Source organism: Paramisgurnus dabryanus, chromosome 16 (genome assembly GCF_030506205.2).
Source record: "Paramisgurnus dabryanus chromosome 16, PD_genome_1.1, whole genome shotgun sequence".
Lineage (NCBI taxonomy): Eukaryota > Metazoa > Chordata > Actinopteri > Cypriniformes > Cobitidae > Paramisgurnus > Paramisgurnus dabryanus.
In genome coordinates, this window is record NC_133352.1 from 33,012,649 (window position 1) to 33,036,333 (window position 23,685).

General features: G+C 36.6%; 2 protein-coding genes across 4 annotated transcripts; one reads left to right on the forward strand and one right to left on the reverse strand.

Annotated features, from left to right (window-relative positions):
• Positions 1-2,380: 2,380 nt before the first annotated feature.
• hbegfa (heparin-binding EGF-like growth factor a) lies at positions 2,381-5,363 on the reverse strand. The gene is made up of 6 exons (XM_065275289.2): positions 5,165-5,363; positions 4,407-4,619; positions 4,109-4,313; positions 3,869-4,024; positions 3,698-3,780; positions 2,381-3,606 (listed from the first exon to the last, which is right to left on the reverse strand). Exons 1-5 carry the CDS (start codon positions 5,205-5,207, stop codon positions 3,708-3,710), a joined length of 690 nt encoding a protein of 229 aa, XP_065131361.1. The 5' UTR covers positions 5,208-5,363; the 3' UTR covers positions 2,381-3,606; positions 3,698-3,707.
• Positions 5,364-6,613: 1,250 nt separating this feature from the next.
• On the forward strand, positions 6,614-23,368 carry rufy1 (RUN and FYVE domain containing 1). Of its 3 annotated transcripts, XM_065275291.2 has the most exons (18): positions 6,630-7,115; positions 9,029-9,202; positions 10,490-10,607; positions 10,688-10,789; positions 10,947-11,070; positions 11,157-11,218; positions 11,349-11,484; positions 11,880-11,981; positions 15,288-15,404; positions 15,489-15,656; positions 15,743-15,840; positions 15,932-16,051; positions 16,163-16,292; positions 19,089-19,183; positions 19,294-19,342; positions 19,479-19,556; positions 19,835-20,001; positions 20,994-23,368. In XM_065275291.2, exons 1-17 carry the CDS (start codon positions 6,851-6,853, stop codon positions 19,973-19,975), a joined length of 2,079 nt encoding a protein of 692 aa, XP_065131363.1. In that variant the 5' UTR covers positions 6,630-6,850; the 3' UTR covers positions 19,976-20,001; positions 20,994-23,368. The 3 variants fall into 3 exon arrangements, with proteins under 3 accessions (XP_065131365.1, XP_065131363.1, XP_065131364.1); XM_065275292.2 differs by lacking the exon at positions 20,994-23,368 and having other exon boundaries at positions 6,631-7,115; positions 19,835-20,564; XM_065275293.2 differs by lacking the exons at positions 11,880-11,981; positions 20,994-23,368 and having other exon boundaries at positions 6,614-7,115; positions 19,835-20,569.
• Positions 23,369-23,685: the final 317 nt, after the last annotated feature.

A 23,685-nucleotide genomic window follows, 5' to 3' on the forward strand; every position in this document is an offset into this window, starting at 1 on the left:
TTCACATTTTCTAGGTTGATAGAAGCACTGGGGACCCAATTTTAGCACTTAAACATGGAAAAAGTCTCATTTTCATGCCATGGCCCCTTTAGAAAAAGTGTATTTTTATTAGATTCTCATTTTCAAAGAGTTTAAATAAATGTTTGTGTTATATATTTGGGTTGCATTTGTAAGTAAAATTACAAATGGTTGAATTAATATTTTAATTGTTAGACTTATGGTTTTGCACAGGCAGACAAAAATGAGTACAAAAAATTTCATTATGCCATGGCCAGACTAGACTTTCAGCGTGCAAATTTCTACGCTGACCCCCGTGTTTACAGGCAACAACTTGAACCGGTGATTGGTTTGGCATGGGACTTAGCGTCTGTGCACCTCATGAGGTTTACTCACTGCACAGCCCTAACAAACTAGCTGGCCTCTGTTACACTCACCTCCCTAAACCTCCCTCCCACCCGGGTCACGGCACCACTGTAACCGGCCTTAACTGGCCACGTTCTGTCGCATGATATCATGTGGTTAAGTGTTTTTTCATACATCATGGATTGTGACATTCTTGCATCTAAATTGGTGCTTTTGTTATTACTGCACAAAATTGCATTGTGCAATACTATTATTTCCAGTATTTACTCCACCTGAAAAGATAACTTGTGACGTATAGATCATCTATTGTTTACACATCTTCACATAATGTGAATCCCCTTCAAAGGAATTGCGAAATGCATTGCTTGAACTTTTCCGGCCTGCCACGTTTCCTGAACGGAAGGTCTTGTGTGACCTCTGCATTATTCTTATCAGTGTCAAAATTCTGAAAGCGTTCAGACGAGCCCTCATCACCTTGATTGTCCCGAAGCTGTAAATAGTGAAAAAGCATCAGGCAGCTTTAGTGTTAAATCACAATGGCCTTGTCATCATCTCATCCCTCAAAGCTTGTATTTCACCAACCCAGAGTCCAAGCACATGGCAGCTGGAGTAGTATTTTGCCACTAATACACCATAATACACAACAATCATGCACAAGATCACCACAAAGACACGGCACATTTAAAGATATCAAGTACAAAGATAGCCCCCGAGCAATAACAAATTAGCCAAGTTAATACGCGAGCTGATGAGATTTCCAAATGTCAAAACGCGACTTCCATTTTCAAATGGAAATGATCCATTGTTACAGTTTGAGCAAGCAGGAAACACCTTGCCCAACAAATAGGTTTTAAGAAAGGCAAGTTTTTACTGGCAAACAATAAATGTTACTCAACTGAGTCATCTTACAAAACTTGCTACAAGATGATTAATATAATCATAGCTTGAATAATTCCCTTGGAAAATCACTGCACAGCCCAAAATTGGGATTTGTACATCTTGCCAGGGTGTGACCCATATGTCCAGTTCACCCAAGTCCACATGTACAGTATTCCAACCAGATGTTCGGGAGTCCGGTTGGAGAGCTCGTAAAGCACATGGACTGTGAGAATGATGTCATTCCTAAAAGAAGGCCGATGGCCACCCAGCGTGTGATGAGATCCTCCTGGTATCTCCTGCCAGTTTAGTCAGCTGACCGACCGATATATCCATTTACAAAAGCTGAGTGAAGCAACACGTGTAAAACAATAAACTTGCTAACGTTTACTATCAACTAATAAACCTCTGTGGTAAAGTTCAGACGGCAGATACGTTTTTTGATGCACTTGTTTGGAGATACAGTAGCTTTAAAAACACACAAGCCAAACGAATGACTGACCCGAATGAACTACGCAATTAATGCACTTTGTCAAGGTAGTGTGCCACGAACGTTTAAACAAGTCAAGGTCAAAGGTTACGAAACCAACAAAGGATCTAAGACCGACTTCAAACATTTAAAGGAAACGAGCTGCGTGGCGTAACTTCCTCTTGAAGTCTTTTATGTCAGTCACGGATGCTGTTTTTATAGATCTGAAGGAAATTCTGTGTTTAATTTTATCATCAGTGGGCTATAAAATGGAAGTTACTGTGGGTGTGCCCAACAAAAAAAAAGTATTGCTTCAATGGAGGAAGTGCAATCCAATCATGATGCAAGCAATACTGGTAACACACTGTGAAGTTGTATGTTGTGAGTGTGTGTGTGTATTTATGAATGAAAGAGCATTTTTGTTATACACAAACATGGCCGCAGTGATGTTCAGGATACAGGTGCCGTTCACACATCTATGGGTCTTGAAAGGAGGCAGACTAGACAAGTCTCAAAAGTAAGACGTTACTGTATTCATCTTGTTATTCCAGTTTTCAAAAATATCCCAGAAATGGGAAACCGGTAACTGTTCTCACAAGGAAATGACTCATTGCATCATGCTAAAATCTTGCTCCTTTGAAACATAGCAGGCATACAATACTGTACAATAGATCAGGGTTTTATATCAAAAAGATTTATTTTCAACTATTAATTTTCCAGTTTGAGCATTTCACTATGCAGTATGTATTTTTATCGTATACAGTGGGATGCCGAAACAAAAAAAAAAAAAAACAGCTCAAACAAGAGTGCACAAAACATTTCATTCACATTTCATCATTTTCACACTGTTGTTTATAAACAGTGCATTTTACTGACCAAGCCATTCATTTATTTTCAGTAACACTTCACAATAAGGTTATTTGTTAACAAATGCATTAGCTAATACAGATTAACAAGGAGCAATACTTCTACAACATTTACTTTGTTCTTGTTACTTTCAGCATTTACTAATATATTATTAAAATGTAACGGATAACATTAGTTAATGCACCATGCAATTAAATGTTGTATTGAATTAACAAACATTAACAAAGATTCGTAAATGTTGAAAATCGGTGTTAGTTCATGTTATTACTAATGTTAAAAAAAACACAACCTTATTGTAAAGTGTTACTTTATTTTCTTAAACAAAAGAAAAACTGAGCTTGAAATACGATTAAAATATGCTGGAAATACATTCTAACACTGTCCTGGAGATTAAAATAATAGAAATATTGTCTTCATTAAATGCATCAAAAATATCAAAATTTTTGCAAACTATTATTTTGATGTTCAGTCGATTATATCGTTCAGTACTCTTAAATATTAACTACTAACAGCTTTAATAAATAAAACGTTACATAGACATAAAACACGAGACTTTCAAATAGAACGGCAGTGCATAAAGTTGGTCTAATCCAAATAAATATAAATATATATACATAAATAAATAAAAGCATAGCTAGCCATTAAATACACAGTGCACAAGACAACAAAAATGCTTCTAAGAATACTTATTTCAGACGAGGCTCGTTTGATAAAAGCCTCACCACCAAACCACATTCCCAACTCTCAAAAGTTCGTTCTTATTCTGCATCGAACAAAAATGTCCGAACACCCCAGAGTCTCTTCCAGACCTGGCCGGTCTGCCGGGGTTCCAGTTTGTGGCAGGTATTGAGCTAGCTTTACTCTTTTTAGCGGAGAACCTTTTAGAGAAATATCCACGAATCGGGCCTTTGAAGGATGTGCCAAACAAGCAACGTCACTCTACCCGGTTCTCTAGCAAGCCATGCCCACTGTTCCTCAAAACATTCAACTTTGCCACTTTATTTCGGAGGTAGAATTTCCATACGGTCACACTGGAATTAAAAAGGAGGCCAAATGTCAAGCATATCGGATAAGTCACGCTGGATAAGTTTATGAGACGATTAATTGATGACATTCACTTACCGCTCTTATCTTAGTGGTGTGGGGCGGCTCCCAGTTTAATTTTCTCCTCGCTTTCTACGTTATAAGCATCTCGCTTGTGAAACCTAAGTGATGGAAGTGACAAAGATTTTAGTTCACAGCACTAAAAACAAGCATGTTCTTAAAAGAACTAAAGTGGTGATGAAAACAAACCTGAGAGCCAATAGGAGCACAATGATGGTGAGACACAAACAAGAAAGCACCACGGCCACCACAGCAAGCGCCGTCGTGCGGTTGTACGCGCTTTCTTCGGTCCTAACCTCCAAGGAGAAACTGTGACATCTCTCGCCCGAGTAACCCGGGTCACATCTGGACAGAAATTGAAAGTTGTATATACAGGACAGGGAATGGAGACGCCTTTAAAATGTAAAATAAGAAACTGACCAAACTTACATGCATGAAGGTCCCTTTATGTCTTTAAGGTACTGGCAGGTTCCATGGATACAAAAGTCTTTGTATTTTTTCAGACACGGATTCCTCTTCTTTCCTTTTCCCTTTCCTTTCGTTTTCTTCCTTCCTTGACCCTTCCTCCTTGAGCCCTCCATTTTTTCTGCATTCAACACCGCACTTGGATCTTTTGGTTTGCTTGAAAACGCCACTGTTTGGGTGAAAGAGAAATAGATTTTATTTAAATATAAAAATAAAATAAAAAGCACACCCATGATTGGTTTTGAAAAAATTCCTTAATTACCTAATGGCAAACCGTAATCCCCAGAAACCTCATCATCTTCCTCTTCGTCATCAAAGTAATACTCATCGTCATTTTCCTGATATTCCACTTGCTTGTTACCCACTGAAGATCTCCGTTCATTCAATACCTCCAAGAGGTCTATGACAGCTGTCTGTGCAGGACTCTCGTTCTCGAACCTCTCGATAGACGCACCGTTCACCCATGTGACCACCACTGGAAGGACAAAGAGTAAATATCCATTAAAACTTAATCAAGCTGTTTGTAATATATAACACACTAAATTAGTTAGGCTACTACAATCTGATGTCTCAAACCAATGGACACATTCATGTTTTCCCCAAGTTTTTTCATATGGCAATGAATGGAGCATTGGTTTCTTGTTGGTGCTGTTAAAGTTGGGTAAAATATTTGCATACTGACATGCATACAATGTTTTAAACCTAATAATAGGCGGCTCGTCACCATTACCCAACACCCCTACAGGGTACCGAGAGACTTCATTTACAAAACTCGTGCATGCACAGACGCTGAGCTAACGCGTGGGTCAAAAATAAATATTTCCCGGAATATACCCATAACAGCGACCGAGTGACATTGTTTGTCACCCGAAAATAGATTTATTGGTTTAGTAGGAGGGTGGGGGGGGGGTTGTTTCATTACGTCCACATGACATATCAGCTCATAAAGATTATCAGAAAGTATACACGTACACGATCACACAGCTAAGATTTCAGCAGTCGGCGTTTATAGGTACTCACCAAGGGCAAAGACGAAATGACGCAAAACTACTGAAAACTTCATATTTCCACTCTGGAAGTGACTGGATTGAACTGTTAAAAATAAAATCCTGTCCGTAATAATTCCTTTTAAGTCTCCAGTAGGTTGTTACGTTGAATGTTAATTCGTAACAGTGAACGCGCGCCTCTCCCGCTTGAAGGTTAGGAAATCATCGGCGTCTTCAGTCACCAGGGTTTAAATACGCCCGTGACCACGCCCACTCTGTGTCATGCACATGTCGAACTACTGTGAACTCTTACATTTTTTTTAATGCAATTTTAAAATCAGCACATTGTAATTTAACATATGTGTTTTACGACTATGGTGACATCGTGTTTGATTTCAAAACATACATGACATAATTATGCATTGATAAATTGTTTTAATAACTTTTGTTAATTCTCAAGTGATGTTGATTTTCCAAAGGAGGAAATTCTGCCAGGTAGACGTTAAGTCGAAAAAAAGTTATTTATTTATCCAAAGAAAAAACATCAACTTTGTTTAAGCAAAAACAAATAAATAAAATAAATACAACTGCATTTGACTTATTAATATAGGCTACAATACAATTCTGATTGTATGTTATTATTTAATAAAAACATTCACAGATAGTCACATCTGTTTAAGACTTGACTAATTCAACATCCTTCTTAATCATAAACATAACATTCTTAACCAAGTGTGCACGCTTTCCTTATAACACCTAGGGGCGGTTTCCCTGATAAGGATTAGGGTAGTCCTTGACTAAAATAAATAGCTGTCCAAACTGAAATTAACTTATTTTAAATTTATTTGAAATATTTTGAAATACATCAGTGCACACAAGTAATGTTTTTAGTAAGGCATGTTTGTTAAAACTAGTTATATTTAATAATTAAACTAAATCCTAGTCCTGTCCATGAAACTCCGCCTATAGTGACATTAAATAATCCATCACTAGAAATGATCTGAAATAGCCTAATTCAATTATCACACGAAAACAAGTTTCATTGAAACACTTCCTAATTTCTAAGGAAAACCTTTATAGCTGGTTTTGGTATGAAACACGTTGAACATAGCACCAGCGCTGTGTGGTTAACAACGTTCGTTAGTGACATCCAGTGGATAATGTAAACCCTTGCACAGACCCAAAATATAGATGAGATTTTCTGTTTCTATTTTACTTCTAAATTATTATTATTAAACTTTATATTACTGTAGTATTTTTTTTTAAGTAAGATACAGTATTTATATACTGTATATACTAATACAGTTTAGCAATGCACTGGTTAATACAACAGAACACTATCTGGGCATAGTATGTATTAACAATTACTATAATATTAACAGTTAATTGTAGTAAATACTAAAGTATATTTATATGTGATCACATGGGATTACAGAAAATAAATTGTATTTAATGGGTATAATGTGAGTTGTATTGGTTTGAAATTGATAAAACAGGAAAAAAATGCGCGGTCTATCTGTTTGATTTTTCCAGTTTATATTTGATATGTTTAGTTGTTATTTCATTTCTATTTTGTTTAAATGGTTGTTTAAATCAATATTTTGTGCACTTTTAGTAGGCAAAAACTAAAGCTTTGCTCGTCAGTCGTCACTCGATTAGTCTACATTAGCACTCAAAAGCGATTACTCTGGTCTGGAGTCACATGCTTTGACAGGTAAACATGGCGGATGAGGATCCAAACGCAAAAGTTGAATGTGAAGATACTTCTGCTGAAGAAGAAGGAGCAGAGACGATGGAACCAGGACAGAATGATGTGTCCAATAGCACTGACTCGGTTCGGACGGACAGACCAGCAGACAGCTCCTGGTCGGCGCCGATTTTGTCGTTCGCTCGTAAAGCGTCGGAGACGCTGAGCAGCGGGGTGAATAACTACAGCGCTGGATCACAACAACACAACAACAGCTCTGAGCACGACAAATCAGCAGGTATCACACATGTACAACAATCTGATATTTGTCTGTTCGACCCACATAAAATAAATACATAATAAAATTCTGATATTGTAGTGTTTTCAGTCTTGTTATACTACAGTTTATCAATTTTCTACAGTTAAAAACCATCATGAACGTTACTATACGGTATATTTCACTATAATATATAACTGCAATATAAAGTGTATAGTTCGGGCGATATCTTATACATCTTTCACCAGCTTTGTGTAAAAGCAGCGTAAATGTTATTGGTTTGATTCCGATAATACTGCTAAAACATTAACGTTAGATTGAATGCACTTTGTGTAAATTTTGCATAATAGACTTAAGTTAGTGTCCGAGTCGTTTTGAAATGAAGTGACAGTCAAATTCATAAATATAATGAGAAATAATTGGGAATTTAAAATATTGTATGAAAATAGTTTAGATAATGATACATGACACAGCGCTCACTGCTTGATGAAAATGTAGTGTTCTACAAAATGAATCTGTAACGTCGGTTTAACGTCAAAAAAACCAACGTCGGGTTGACGTCAGAAACATATGTCGGCCTGAATATAAATAACAATGTTGTTTTTTATTTGTTAATATGGTTTAATATAAATAGCTTTTGAAAAGTCTCTAGTATTTGAATAAATATGGTAGGCCTATTGTATGCACTTTCTTACTTAGAATTTTTGTCTTGTTTTCAGTAGAAATATCAAACAATTCTAAAATGCTTTTTCTTGATGAGCAAAATGAAAAGAAAAATGAGTCTAGTTTTTAGACAAAAAAATATTCAATTCAAGTGAATTTGTGCTTAAAACAAGCAAAATTATCTGCCAATGGGGTGAGAAAAATTTATAAGATTTATTTTTTCTTAAACACTTAATTTAAGCAAAATTTTCTAAAACCACTGGCAGATATTTTTGCTTAAATTGTATAGTTTTTGTCTACAAACTAGACTTATTTTCTTAGGTCATTTTTCTCATTAAGAATTTTTTGCAGTGTGGTTTTGTCATGACAAAATATTTAGACTTTTAACATTTCTTTATGTCAAAAACCTTTGTCCAAACAACTCTGCCAAATATTTTCTTTATTTGCCTAATTAAACTCAAGCAGGACTCTTAAGCCAGAATTAAGCCAGAAATGCCAAATGTAAGCCAGATTCGGCAAAGAACATGTTGTTATCTGGGTTAGTACTGTAGTATATATCAAAGTACCGTGGTATTACCCTCAGATATCATCACACTGCTATGAGTTACAGTACTGTTATGTTTGAGGAACACAGTTCTGTTTGGTTAGTTTAACTCGTGATTATAACACAACTGTGTAAACTTTGACTGGTTGAACAGCACAAACCAGTTCAAATGATAACATCAGACAGTTCTGATCATTCACTAATAACACTGCTATCTGACCATTATCTAGTAAAGGTTGAGCGTTGAATTAGCGACTACAGTAGCTGTTTTTAATTTATTTGCAAAAATCAATGGCTTCATCAATAGTATGATTGGATGATTAGGCAGAATGTCAATGTCAGCCCTTAAGTCTAAGCTTCAGTCAAACTCACTGTCTGTCATAGTTAAATAGTGCCGAATAAACTTTTTCATAACCAACATCTGTCACTTCTTCTTTTGCGGTTATGTAATGTAAAGCATTGTCTTGTACGCCATTAAAGCGTTCAGAGGATATGAAGAACGTGCACCTGCTTCCTGACTCAACAAATTTATGTTCTCCTGCAGGAACTTCCGCTTCCCTTCACGTTCCATATTAGGCTCTTTTCCTGTTGTCATTAATGAATCACTGTTTTGCACTAAGTAAGCCCGAGTGTAATTCAGTTCAGAGCGGTCTGATCGTGGTCTCAGATGCCACAGGAAGTGATTGCACGTGTGTTACTGTAGCTGTCTGTGTTTGGATCTTTTCAGCTATGAAGGATCCAATGGCAGTGGAGAGGTCAAATCTCCTCAGCATGATGAAGCTCAGCATTAAGGTTCTGATCCAGTCATCACTGAGCCTCGGACGGACGCTCGATTCGGAGTATCCACCCCTACAGCAGTTCTTTGTGGTTCTGGAACACTGCCTTAAGCATGGTTTGAAAGGTGAGAGGAGATTTAAAATATAGATTTATGTAGGTGATTGTTTAATTGCATGTACATCTGCTGCTTCAAGTCAACTTTTTTTAGGGCTGCCTAAAGATTAGTCACAACTAATCGTTTGCAGAATAAAAGTTTTTGTTTACATAATTATTATACACAGTACATAAAAAAATATTATATGTATATATAAATACAAACACATGTATGTTTCATTTTAAGAACAAAATATATTGATATAATAAATATTTATATTTATATATGATATAAATTATATGTAAATATACAAATGTTTATATACATGCAACTATTTCTTAAATATATATACATGCATGTGTGTGTATTTTATATATACATAATTATTATACACATTACACTCACATCTAATATGTAAACGAAAACTTTTATTCTGCAAACGATTAGTCGTGACTACTCGTTAGGCAACTCTAATATTTTTAAATGGTTATGTTTTTTATTATTTTAATAATTTGGTACTCTTGTCATGGCTCACAAGACATTATTATCTGTAAAAAGTAGGGCTGTCAAAAGATTAATTACGATTAATCGCATACAAAATAAAAGTTTGTGTTTGCATAATATATGTATGTGCACCGTGTGTAATTATTTTGTATATATAAATAAACACACAATGATGCATGTATTTTAGAAACATTTACATATATATATATATATATTTAGATTTTGATATAATTGATATTATATATAAATAAATAAATAAATAAATAAATAAATAAATAAATAAATATATATATATATATATATATATATATATATATATATATATATATATATATATATATATATATATATATATATATATATATATATAAATAAATATTAGATGTGTGTGTGTTATATATTAGATGTGTGTGTGTGTGTGTGTGTGTATTCATGTATACATATGATTACACACAACACACACAAATATATTATGCAAACACAAACTTTTATTTTGTATGCAATTAATCGTGATTAATCCTTTGACCGCCCTAGTAAAAAGTGTCTTATGTAGTGAAAAATCATGAACCAAGGTAGAGTAACATTGTTGACTGTATATAACAGAACTGACAGTCATACACCGAGAAATGTGTATGCATATTTCAGTTTTTCAGCTATATGAGACACTTTTAACTAAAAATGTATATTGGTATGGCCAGTAATATCTTGCGAATACCAAATAGCAAAAATTGAATGATTTTGGACACCAAACAGCCATGCAATTACTTAAATCCTGATGGTTCAAGCATGTTTCTCTTTTTTTCTCATGGCCAGCGAGGAAATCTTTCATTGGTCAAAATAAATCGATCTGGGCTCCTCTAGAGCTGATAGAGAAGCTTTGCCCCGAGTCCGCCGACATCGCCACCAGTGTACGGGATATGCCTGGACTCAAGTAGGTATCCAGACACATACATATTTAAACCGCTGTAATGACAAAACCGTACGTTCATGAGGTTTTCTATTTGTTTTTAGGACAGGACTCGGACGGGCTCGAGCTTGGCTGCATTTGGCTCTGATGCAGAAAAAAATTGCAGACTACCTGAAAGTGTTTATAAATAGGCGAGACCTTCTTGGGTAAGAAAAATATAATGAAAATGGAACAACATAGGGGAATTTACTCATTTAAAATGCACCCACTAATAGTGCATGTGTTTAAACCCTCAATATTTAAAGTCTTCATGAGACATATTGAACTTTTTGAATGTAAAGTAAATGTTTTTTGCTTGCTCAGAGAGTTTTATGAGCCCGGGTCTCTTATAATGGAAGAGGAAGGGGCTGTGATCATAGGCATGCTAGTGGGTCTCAATGTGATCGATGCCAATTTGTGTGTTAAAGGAGAAGATTTGGATTCTCAGGTGAACTTTTAACACTCGTGCAACTTCTAGTAGCTGTACAATGTGACAGGCTGTGATTAATAACACTTGTCTGTATATCGCTACAGGTGTGCGTCATTGATTTCTCATTGTACCTGAAAGATCCGCAGGCAACTGAGACCAAACAGGAGTGAGTAGACACAAATAAATCACAGATATCATTTAAACATGAATTGCTTAGTGAATAGTCAGCATTTTAATACATACTAAATGACATTTTTTATTGTAATGAATATTATGAACAATTTTTACCCAAACAGTGATGCAAAAATGACGGCCATCCTTGATCAAAAGCACTACATTGAAGAGCTGAACCGTCATCTCAGCTGCACGGTGACAGATCTTCAGGCTAAGATGGACTCGTTGGAGAAGACCAACTCCAAACTCATTGAGGAGGTCAGGATCTCCAAACTTTGAAAATTGAAGTTTTTTAGACAATATTATTACACTTGGTTGTATGCATCACATTTACGGGATGCACTGATACATGATATTTGGTTACTTACACCGATATTTGATAGCGATAGTTTTACTTTTTACTTCTTGTTGGGAAATCCTAGAAGTGCAGAGCGTACAAACTGCAATTCTGTCATTGTCACCCAATTCAAAATAATTAATTAGGATAGATAAGAGATGTTTCACCCCTTATGATTGTCAGGATTATCGGCCGTTGTCCCGTAGTGGTAAAAAACACTCTTATTACATTACCGGTTATGGGCTGATATATCAGTGCATCTCTAATCGCATCAGTCTGTGTTGTTTGATGTGACGTGTTGGTGTTTTGTGTTTAGCTCACAGCGGCCACAGACCGAATCAATGCTTTGCGTGAAGAGCAGGAGGAGCTTAGAAAGGAGAATGCAAATATTCTCCAGAGCAGCCAGAGAAAAGAGGAGGTAAGATGCTGTCTGTCTCTCCCACAGACAGAGAAACTAAAAATTGAAGACCCATCAAGATGTAGATCAAAAATAAAACAAAACTACACCAGTCAACATTTGAAATGGATCAGACCGAATCATCATCTTGTTGAACATACTTGGATTAACTTTTTTGATTAACTTCAAATGTAGACTAGTATAGTTACCTAGCTTAAACTTGTGATGGTAAATCATGACACAAAAGTAGCGATTGTCTTAATTTTCCCATCATGGCGTATGTCGAAACAGCTTCTGAAATGAAAAAGGTAGGGCTGGACTTGAATTCATGCATTAAGAATTGATGGGATCGTTGGAAGTTGGGTCGTGTTGCTATTTGCTAATAGCTGCGATCTTTTCTGGGGCCCCGCCCACTCCCATACTCTGTGAGCAGAAGTTAAGAGAGATTGTTTTGAGGAGGGGAGGAGATTTGCAGTTTTGATTTGAAAGATTATGAGGGCACATGAATAAAAAAAAATAATGAAGCTCACAGATCAGTCATTTGTAAAAAGTACAACAATATTCCGAAATTAATTACAGTTTTTTTATTTTCATGGCGACTTTAGCAAACATGTCTTAATAAAAACTAGGGCTGGGCATAGATTAATAGAGATTAATCTCATACAAAATAAAAGTATTTTTTTTTGCATAATAAATGAGTTTGTGCTGTGTGTAAATATTATGTATATTTAAACACACACACACACACACACACACAAACATATACATTTAAGAAATGTTTTGTTTATATATTGTTTTTATTTATATATAATATAGAATATATAAGAATATATATATATATATATATATATATATATATATATATATATATATATATATATATATATATATATATATATTTCTTAAATACATACATACACAGCACAAACTCATATGTTATGCAAAAAATACTTTTATTTTGTATGAGATTAATCTACACTAGTCAACATTTGAAGTGGATCAAAACCTTTTCTAAAAGTTTTCTTAAAAACCAATATCCAATACCCGTTCTTGTTTTAGGACAAATTTGGTGAATGTTTTTGATCCACTTCAAATGTTGACTACTATAGATTAATCTATGCCCAGCACTACTAAAAACATTACTTGTGTGCATTTTGAGGCAAAACAAAGAGCACTGATGTGTTTTAAAATACGTCCGTGCAATTTGTTTTCAGCTCTTTATTTTAGTCTAGGACTAAGTCTTCATTTTCGAGGAGGAGAGGAGGTTTGCATTTTTGATTTAAAAATTATGAAGTCCGTTTTTACCACAATATTTCCCCCCAAATAAAGTTTTTAATTTTAATTTAGTTGTGACTTTAAATCACCCTCATGTGGTTTAACTCTTTCCCCGCCAGTGTTTTTTTTTAAGTTGCCAGCCAGTGTCAGCATTTTTCATGATTTTCACAAAAGTTTAATGCCTTACAGAATTTTTTTAAAAATATACATGGGTTTCAGCTGGCGTCAATCTCTTGTCTTCCGCCATTTTGAGGACCTGAAGTGGTCGCAAAAGAACTAGAAGCTATGCCTTCAATATGTTGTGAGCATCAAAATCGCTATTTTTACAACACTAAGAAGGCTCGACAAAACATGATATTTTGCTCGAAGTATCGCCTGTGTCTCTACACGTGAACTCGAGCATTGAGAACATTGTTTGTGAACAAAGAGTTTACTAAAAAGAAGGTTTTGAACAACTGACTTTGGTTGATTTGGCTTCCGCTCGCCGCCATCTTCCCAGTCTAGATGTATCGATCTGCGAATGGAACGTAAGGAGGGAGGAGAGTAAAGATGGATAGCTCCTAAAGCATAGTTCCATATAAATGCACAGATAATTCGTTGTTTTGTCGCAAGTGAAAAACAATATTGACCTTCTAGTTGAAAAAGGAGCCTCATATGAGATTCATTCATTCGCATTCAGAAATCGATTATTTCCGTCTGGCAGGGATGACGAGCGGACACCATAACAGCCAAAATCAGTTGTACAAAACTTTCTTTTTATTAAACTCTGTGCACACAAACAATGTTCTCAATGTTCGCGTTCATGAGTAGAGATCCAGGTGATACTTCGAGCAAAGTTTCATGTTGTGACGCGCCGCCTTAGTGTTGTAAAATAGTGGTAGTTCGGTAGCAGCGAACAGCGGCTGGAAGAACGTATCGGGGATTGAGTAGGCATCACACCCAAACCAAGGTATATTTTTTTTAAGTCGCGTTTCTTTTCATGACAGTCGAGGTGCGACATGTTGTCTTTCGTAGCCATTTCCCGTATCCATAAGAATCATAGACAGTAAAAGATAAGAAATCCGTAAATTGTAGCAAGCCAGCCAATGCTTGTCAGTAGCCTACTGGTACTCGGTAGGTCCTCAAGATGGCGGCATAACGTAAAAAGTCACATGACTGAAACCCATGTATATAAACATACAATATATCAAATGAAAGAACAGACCCTCTGCTCTCAAACAACAACCAAAAATAATGTTTCATCCTACCTTCATTAGCTGTCATTCTCTTTTATCACCTCTCAAATATGGCGATACTTCTGGGTTTTATAAGTTGCGGAACTTGGTGGATAATAGCGGTATAGCGGATTGCCGGAAATACTCGTCATTGGCAGGGAAGTGCTTTCTTTTAATTGACGAGATAACTCGTCAATGGGGGGAAAGCGTTAATTCCTGATGTCTCAACAGCAGGATGGCATTTTGCCAGTTGCTGCGTTTCCATTAAAGATTTGCGCAATTAAAAAATTGTGTTATTTTCTAAATGTTAAATTTCTAAATGACACGGTTTCCATTAAACCAATGTTTTGTGACTAAAACGTAATTTTGTTGTCTCTCGATAAGTCATTCTGGCGACCGGTTTATCTTTATACGGTGCAGATGACATCAAAATACCACACAAGCGACTCGAAAGCATACAAAGCAGTCAACTTCTGAATTTATGTCATGTACTTGTCATTTTTTTATGCCACATGAAGTCAAAAACACCTCTTCTGTCTTGTCCTCCAACCAAACATACCGTGCAATATTTAAAAAAAATGTGACTTTTAATAATTTAAGCTGACCTGTAAACTGTTTCCATCGTAGTTTTGCGATTCCTTTTTGAAAAACCACCTCACCCGAGTGTAAAAACTTTTTTGCTATATATGCAAGTTTATGCGAAATTACCATGTTTTTATCTTTAATTCGCTATTTCAATTTGTGCAGTTTAAAGGGTGATGGAAACGCAGCTAGTCACATTACTTACTCGCTCTCGACATTCGGTGAGCATCAATATGGGATTTTTCCTGTTTTTTAGGTGACTCTCCAGGACAGCCAAGTGGAGTTGGAAACATATCGACAGACACGGCAAGGTTTGGATGAAATGTACAATGTTGTCTGGAAGCAGTACAAAGAGGAGAAACGAATCCGGCAGGTCAGACTGAACATCGCCCGATGTAGCGATGGTTTTTGAGTCGCTGTTGTTTATTAAGCTGACTTGCACTGTTTGACCAATCAGGAACTGCAAAAAGAGCTGGAACTACAGATGGGTCTCAAGCAGGAAATGGAAGTGGCCATGAAACTCCTGGAAAAGGACATTCACGAGAAACATGACACGCTGGCTGCACTGCGACAACAGTTGGACCAGCTGAAGAACATCAACTTACAGATGTTCAACAAGGCACAGGTACTACTATTTGTTGTATGTAACTTTGAATAGGTTTTATTTGGACTCTTAATTTGAAATTATCTTCCTGTTGTGTCATTTATAAGGAGTCTGACCGAGTGTCTCAGAGAAAAGAAGAGGAGAAACTACAAATCGAAAAGAAGTTGATTCAGATGGAGGTGACCATGAAAGAACTGGAGCAGAGGTGATATTTTAAAGATGTGCATATACTAGTTCAGTCAAAAATATTATGTATGGTTAAGAAAGCAAATCTGACAAGAGTGTTTGCTCTGCAGGCTTCAAAATTCTGAGAATTTCCGCAAGAACACGGACGAAAGCCAGAATGAGCTTAGGTCAGAGATGAAAGGGAAAATAAACGGTCTGCAGCAGCGTCTCGCTGACCTGGACACGCTCAGGTTACCAAAGCAGGACTCCATAAACATGAATAACTTTTCACTTACATAGTCATCATTTTTCTCTCGAGGTCCTCCTTTGGTTTCAACGTGGCTGTCGTTCTCTTCCGATAGGGCCGGACTGGAGTCTGAACTGAGCAATGAGAAGGAACAGCGGCAAAACATGCAGAAAGAGCTGCAGAGAGAACAAGACAACAGCGCAGAGCTGCGCACACAACTGCAGCAGCTGCAGGGCCTGCAGACGGTGAGATGCACGACTGCTTCACCCGTAACCTTTACACTTAAAGGATTATTCCACTTTCGTTAAATAAAAATCCTGATAATTTACTCACCCCCATGTCATCTAAGATGTTGATGTCTTTCTTTATTCAGTCAGTCGATAAGAAATTAAGTTATTTTACGAAAACATTGCAGGATTTTTCTTTCTTTATTAAACTTTATTGGAGTTTACAGTTTCAATGCAGTTTAAAATTGCAGTTTTTAATGCAGCTTTAAATGGCTCTAAACGTTCCCAACCGAGGTATAAGGGTCTTATCTAGGGAAAACGATCGTCATTTTCGGCAATAAAAAAAAGTACTTTTAAACCACAACTTCTCGTCTTGCACTAGCCATGTGACACGCCAGCGTGACCTTACGCATGACGTATGCTAAACTACCGCTCCATTGTTTACATGTGATGAGAAAGAGGACCGTTCAGACGTTGTTGTATATGTAAGGAATAATTGACGACGGGCCATTTAATTATAAGAAAATAATGCACACCCAAGGTGCAATGCGGCACAAAGCGAAGTGTGCATTATTTTCTTATCATTCAAAGGACCGGAGTTGATTATTCCTCTTATACCACGGTTACCACAAACATTGCTCTGGTGCCTTATTTTAAGACATTTGACAAGTTAGGTGTGCGGTTATCAGAAATTAACGCATACCCACGGAACATTTCTCAGCCAATCAGAATACAGCATTCAACAGACACGTGATATAAGGAATGATAATAATTAATGTTTTTGTGTCAGTTTATTGTTTAAAATGGTCCCCAAGTGTGCGTTTTACATATGTAACACGTGGCCTTTTGATGTGATTATGTAATACGTAAAGTCACGCTGACACATCAAACTGTTGGGGTCCAATAAAGTCCATTAAATTGAGAGAAATGTTTTAATGTTTTCCTCAAAAAACGTTATGTCTTCTTGACTGAACGAAGAAAGACAAACGTCTTGGATGACATAGGGGTGAGTAAATTATCAGACTTGTTTTATGAAAGTTTTTTTATATTCCTTTAATAAATGACTGTGAAGTAGACAACATCTAAACAAGAGGAAACATGTTCATTATGAATAAGGGGCCCTTTACGTGATATTTCACATGCACTCAAAAAAAAAATGATTCATTGAATTTAATCAATTTTTTTTAAGGAAAGTGGTTGCAATCAATTTATTTAAGCTACATTTAAACAAAAGTTTTATATTTTATTTTACTTATCTTTTTTGTTTAAATGTAGCTTAAATAAATTGATTGCAACCACTTACCTTTAAAAAATTGATTAAATTCAATGAATCATTATTTCAGTGTGTAAACGGGAAAGTTTTTATGCAGTTTTCTTGTTTGTTTACATAAAAAGGGCATTTTGAAATCCTAAAAACACAAACTTTTGAGCTTTTTTAAGTTTCTTAAAATGACTAGTTGTTGTCTTTGCGTAAACTACGTAAATGTGACCCTGTATCACAAGGCCAGGAATTTTTTTGAAATTGAGATTTACAAATCGCATGAAAGCCGAATAATCAAGCTTTCCATTGATGTATGGTTTGTTAGGATAGGAAAATATTTGTACAAGATACAACTATTTAAAAATGCGAAAAATGTGTGGGTGCAAAAATATATAAATATTGTGAAAATCGCCTTCAAGTCCTAGGCAACACATATAACTAATGATAAATAAAATTGTTATATATTTACAGTAGGAAATGGAATCATGGAACATGATCTTTACTTAATATCCTAATTAGGGCTGTTTTCAACTAAGGATTTTCATAGTCAAATCTGATTTGTTAGATTTTGCCGTAGTTGACTGAGAGTCGAACTTTTTTTTTTTTTTTAGATAGGGATGTTGCGGTGAAGGAATTTTCCTTGCAGTGATTTTGCGTGACTCACTAGCGCTATGCGGTTTAACCGCCTTCATTTACTAAAATAAAATTATTATTTAAATCCAGGACAACGAGGTGCACCGGTGTAGAAGCAGGGTTGGCTATGTCTTTCCCCTTATGAGAAAAAGATTAACAAGCTACTACCAACACTGTTAATGTGTATTTATAAAGTATGAAAACGAATAAATCATTATTTTGGCTTAATTATCTGGATAGATAATTTTTAGTCCGAAAGATTTGTAATTTCGAATCAGACATCTCCGAATCGAATCGTTGAATCTTCGACTATAAGAAGTCAGCCCTAATCCTAATAATTTTTTTGCATTAAAAATCGATAATTTTGACCCATATAGTGTATTGTTGGCTATTGCTACAAAGATACCTATGCTACTTATGATTGGTTTTGTAGACCAGGATCACATATATGAATCCGTAATAACGGTGATGTCATGCACATCTGTTAACTCAGAAGTATGTGGGAGTATATCCAAAACAACAAGGGCGACCTACAGGACTGCGTTTGTGCAGCTCAAGATACTGCGTTTATTAATGCTTCTCCAACAAAGTTTACCAAATTTTGATGCATTCAAATATTTCTTGTTGTCTGTCTAAACAAAATTGCTTGATGCTTTTACCCTCTTGATTTTTTGTATTTATTGCTGCGTAGAATAACGCGCATGTGCACAGACGTGTAGTGTTTCTTTACAAGCTAACATCGCCATCTACTGGCCTGGCACTCACAATACAGCATTTTAGTTGTCTTTGCGAATCTGTGTAAACGCTGAAATGTTTCTGTTTTTAATATGTTGTTGTGTAAGCATAGCCTAATCTATGGTAGAAGTTAATCAGTTCCAGCTTTAGCGTTTGCTTAAAAAGTGTGTTGCGTTTTTCTACAGGAACTGCTTGAACTACGGCAGGAGAAGAAGCAACTTCAACAGCTTTGTGAGGAGCAGGAACAAGCCCTGCAGGAGATGGGTCTCCATCTTAGCCAGTAAGGGTCCTTTTCATCTTCTTTCTCTCATGTTTGTCTTTCTGAAGTACTATAATAGTCCATCATATTGAACAATATTAAAACATTTCACATTAAAATCCTGTTTTAAGGTCTAAGCTCAAGATGGAGGACTTTAAAGAGGTCAACAAAGCATTGAAGGTGAACACCATGTAACTACATGCATAACATATTTATCACTGTATTATTATGTTCATTTTGTCCAGCATTCTGGTTTGTCTTCAAAAGTCATATTGGTAAAATAATATAAGATGATGATGATGTGGATGTTTTTCAGGGCCATGCCTGGCTAAAGGACGATGAAGCCACACAATGCAAACAATGCCAGAAAGAATTTTCAATCGCACGGAGAAAAGTAAGTTACATCTCACGCTTGTGTCACGTGACTTCACTGCGTTACTTTAAAGGTGGGGTGCATGCTTTTTAAAAAACACTATGGAGAAGGGAGTCGGGCTGACTACCAAAACACACTTGTAGCCAATCAGCAGTAAGGGGCGTGTCTACTAACCAAAATCATTGCATATGTGTGGTCCAGATTCTATTGTTGGGGTAGGGGTGTGTTTGTTTAGGTGATTTCAAATGTCAACATTTGCACCCCACCTTTAATTCAACTCTTTTTCTTCTCCTTTGAAGCACCATTGCAGGAACTGTGGAGATATTTACTGCAGCAATTGCTCCAGTAATGAGCTTGCTCTGCCCTCGTACCCCAGACCGGTGCGCGTCTGTGACGTCTGTCATTCTCTTCTGCTCCAGAGAAGCTCCATCGGGTCCTGACGACGCTCACAACATCTGCTGATCATGTGCGTGTAGGCGACAGGCCGGTGTAATGCGATTTAGATTTGTACTTAACCAATTTACACGTTACCTTGATTTGTTGTAGCATATTTGGGTTCTTTCTGATTCAATTATTTCATTGATATAAAATCATACGCAGAGTTTCTCTGCAGATTCTTAGCCAGAAAGTAATGGTAACATTAAGATATAAACTATTGTATTTTAATTAATAGTCTCCATTTTAGGGAGAACTAATACATCTGAGCCTTTCAAGCATTCACTATTTGTGGATACAGAGGATTTATATGCTTTTTGATCTTTAGTCCCATCTTCTGTTGTTGATGTATTGTCACTGTTTTATAAATTATGATTAGGGAATTATGACCTCAAATACAGGTGCTTTGTTTATGGAGACTCGATTGTGCCAATATTTTGCCAGATTTTTTTTGTGTACTATGAAGGCTTAAAGGAAAACACCAGCATTTTTCAATATTTTGCTATGTTCTAACCTCAACTTAGATTAATTAATACATACCTTTTTTTTCAATGCGTGCACTTAATCTTTGTACAGCACGTCGTGAATGTGTTAGCATTTAGCCTAGCCCCTTTCATTCCTTAGGATCCAAACAGACTTGAATTTTGGAGCCACCAAACACTTCCATGTTTTCTCTATTTAAAGACCCCTACGCGAGTAAGTATGGTGGCACAAAATACAATAGGAGTCATTTTTATCTGCTTAAAATATTTTCACGTTTTATTTTGTGCCACCATATTTAGTCGTGTAACTACTCGTCTTTAAATAGAGAAAACGTGGAAGTGTTTGGTGGCTCCTAAATTCATCCCTGTTTGGATCCTAAGGAATGAATGGGTCTAAGCTAAATGCTAACACATTCATGATGGACTGTACAAAGATTAAGTGCACGCATTGAAAAAAAGATTATGGTATGTATTAATTTGTCTAAGTTGTGGTAAGAACATAGTAAAATATTGTAAAATGGTGTTGTTTCCTTTATTACAGATGCTGTGCATGTCTTGTAAGAAAAATACCAATGCATCAGGTAGCAGCTCTTGATGGTCAAAAGGGGGAATAATTACTACTAAATGAATTCAGTTGCGAAATCTTTAATGTTCAGGAATTTAATAAAGCTATTTTTACGTAAATTAGCCATGTATTGAATGCAATAGTTCATTACGTTGATTCTTTACATAAGAATGATGGTCACACTTTATTTTATGGTGCCCTGGTCACTTCAGTCAAATACAGTATCAAAATTATCCCATTATTTACTCAAGCAATCCGAGATGCATATGCCCATCATCTTTCAGACAAACACATTTGGAGTTATTTTAGTAAATGTCTTTGCTTTCCAAGCTTAATAATGGTGGTAGAAAACAGGGATCAGGGAACAACTCAAAAGTGCATCAATCTTTCACAGAAGTAATTCAAACTGCTCCAAGGGGTTAATAAAGGTCTTCTGAAAGTAATCGATGCAATTTTGTAAGAAAAATATCCATATATCAAACTTTATAAACTATAATAACATGTAACAACGCCATTTTGGACTCAACATCATTCACTGTGCAAGCGTACCCATGGCAACCAACGCTAAAGCCCAATTTATAGTCGTGCGTAAGCTGTACGGCGTAGCTACGCCATAGGTTATCTGTAGCCTGTGCGTAGCCTAAAAAATGTTAACAGCGTGTCAGTTCTACGTGAACCGCAAGTCCACCAGAACCCCTTCCGTCAGGTAAAAAAACTGTGTCATATGTATTTCCGTTTGCGACGGTGAAAACAAAGATGAGCCAAGTTGAGGAGTGATTTAACTCAAACTGCAACAAAAGTCGCTGTTTATTTACTTCCATCACTGCTGGTCTTCTCAAATCATACACAAGTTGCTGTTTCTTCTTCGTTTGTGGGTTAACTTGCCAAGCTGCTTCTTCTTTGACGGTTGCGCTGCTACTGTGGTTACACGAGTGGATACTGCCCACCAGCGGTCTGCGCGGACGACGTCACATTCACACGTGCCATAGGCGTCACCGCTTGACAGAAGGCTTGTCTGAAGCGTGCCCAACGGCCAATCACAGTGGCCGCAACGCATGCTCCGGTCTTCCCTAAATGTAATTGGCTGGTTCTGCCTAGGTTATTTGCATAAGCGATCTGATTGGCTGACGCACCTGTTGCCGCTTGAACAGTTGGAAAATGTTAAACTTGCCGCAAGCAATGGCACTGACGCGGTGCTGACGGATCCACAATTCAGTTCAGCAACGCATGACGTCACCCATTAAAAGGGAATGGGAAGCGTTAACACTTATGCCCTGTGTGAATTCACTGTATATGAAAACCGACGCAGAACCTACGCGCAACTATAACGAGCCCTTTAATACACCGAAACTCCAAGGCCCTCATTTATAAAGCATACATACGCACAGATTTGATCGTAAAGTCCATATTTATAAAAACTTTCTTTGACGTGAAAAAGTGCTTAGCACCACGTCAGGGTCTGAGCAGACATACGCACTTATGCTTGTCAGATTGCTGTAGTTTTTTTGGAAATATAAACCAATATTGCTGCTTGAAAAGGGTTTAAACCGGTGTGCCTCATAAGTCTTGAAAAGTGAAGCCTCTGGCTCTTTGATCACCCCCTGGTGGCTGGCTGCAGTACAAGTCATAACCCCGCCCTCTCCATTCAAACAAATGGGACTCTGCTCTAAATAAAAAAAATATTTACACTTCCAATAAAAGTTTCCGAAAGATGGTTTTGGTCCTTTTTAAGTAGTTGTTATCACGCTGATATATGCTCAAGTGTTCATTTTTGTGATAACTTTCATTTTAGCTAGTTATTTGATGCTATAGAAACGGGGCGTGTCGTTAAGATTGGCGTGGTTGTATTGGTCGCGCGAGCGTTTGTGCGGAAGTTTGATACCACAGCTCCGCCTCTGTCTCCACGGACGATTCCTTCTGCGCATGCCTTGGCTCCAAACTGACGTTTTTTACGTAACATGGCGGCGACCGTGGTCGGACATTTTTGGCTTCAATTCATTACAATGGAGGGAGGCGATGTCGCGTCGTCCATCTTTTTTTACAGTCTATGGTTTAAACATTGACAGATGTTCTTTTATATGTCAATGACAATAATTAGGCATCATTTAAAGGCGGAGATCTAAAACTGCTCAGCTGCGCACAAGTTCAAGATCATTTGTGATTTATAGATTTCCCATCTGAAAGAAAGGGGTCAGTGCATTTTCTGTGCTTATGTTCGTTTTATGAATCACACGTACGCATTTTTGATAAATGATTGTAAGATCAAATGTAGGATGGTTCGTACTCAGTATTTTAAAAATGAGGCCCCAAGACGGCGTTGTAACCGAAAGCTCATAATTATAGTTTATAAAGTTTGAAATACGGATATTTTTCTTACAAAATAAAATAATTTACCTGCTGAAGACCTCTTGGAGCCATGTGGATTACTTCTGTGAAAGATGAATGCACTTTTTGGGGGTTTAAAGTCAGAAGTTGTTCCCTTATCCCTGTTTTCTACCATTATAAAGCTTGGAAGAGCAAGGACATTTACTATAGTTCACCCTAAATTAAAATTGTTATTATTTACTCGCCCTCCAGTTGTTACTTTCAGTATAAATGTCTTTGTTTTGCTAAATATTTTTGTGAGCAAGGTTTAAAAAAAAAATGCTTTTTGAGCACCATATTTGTT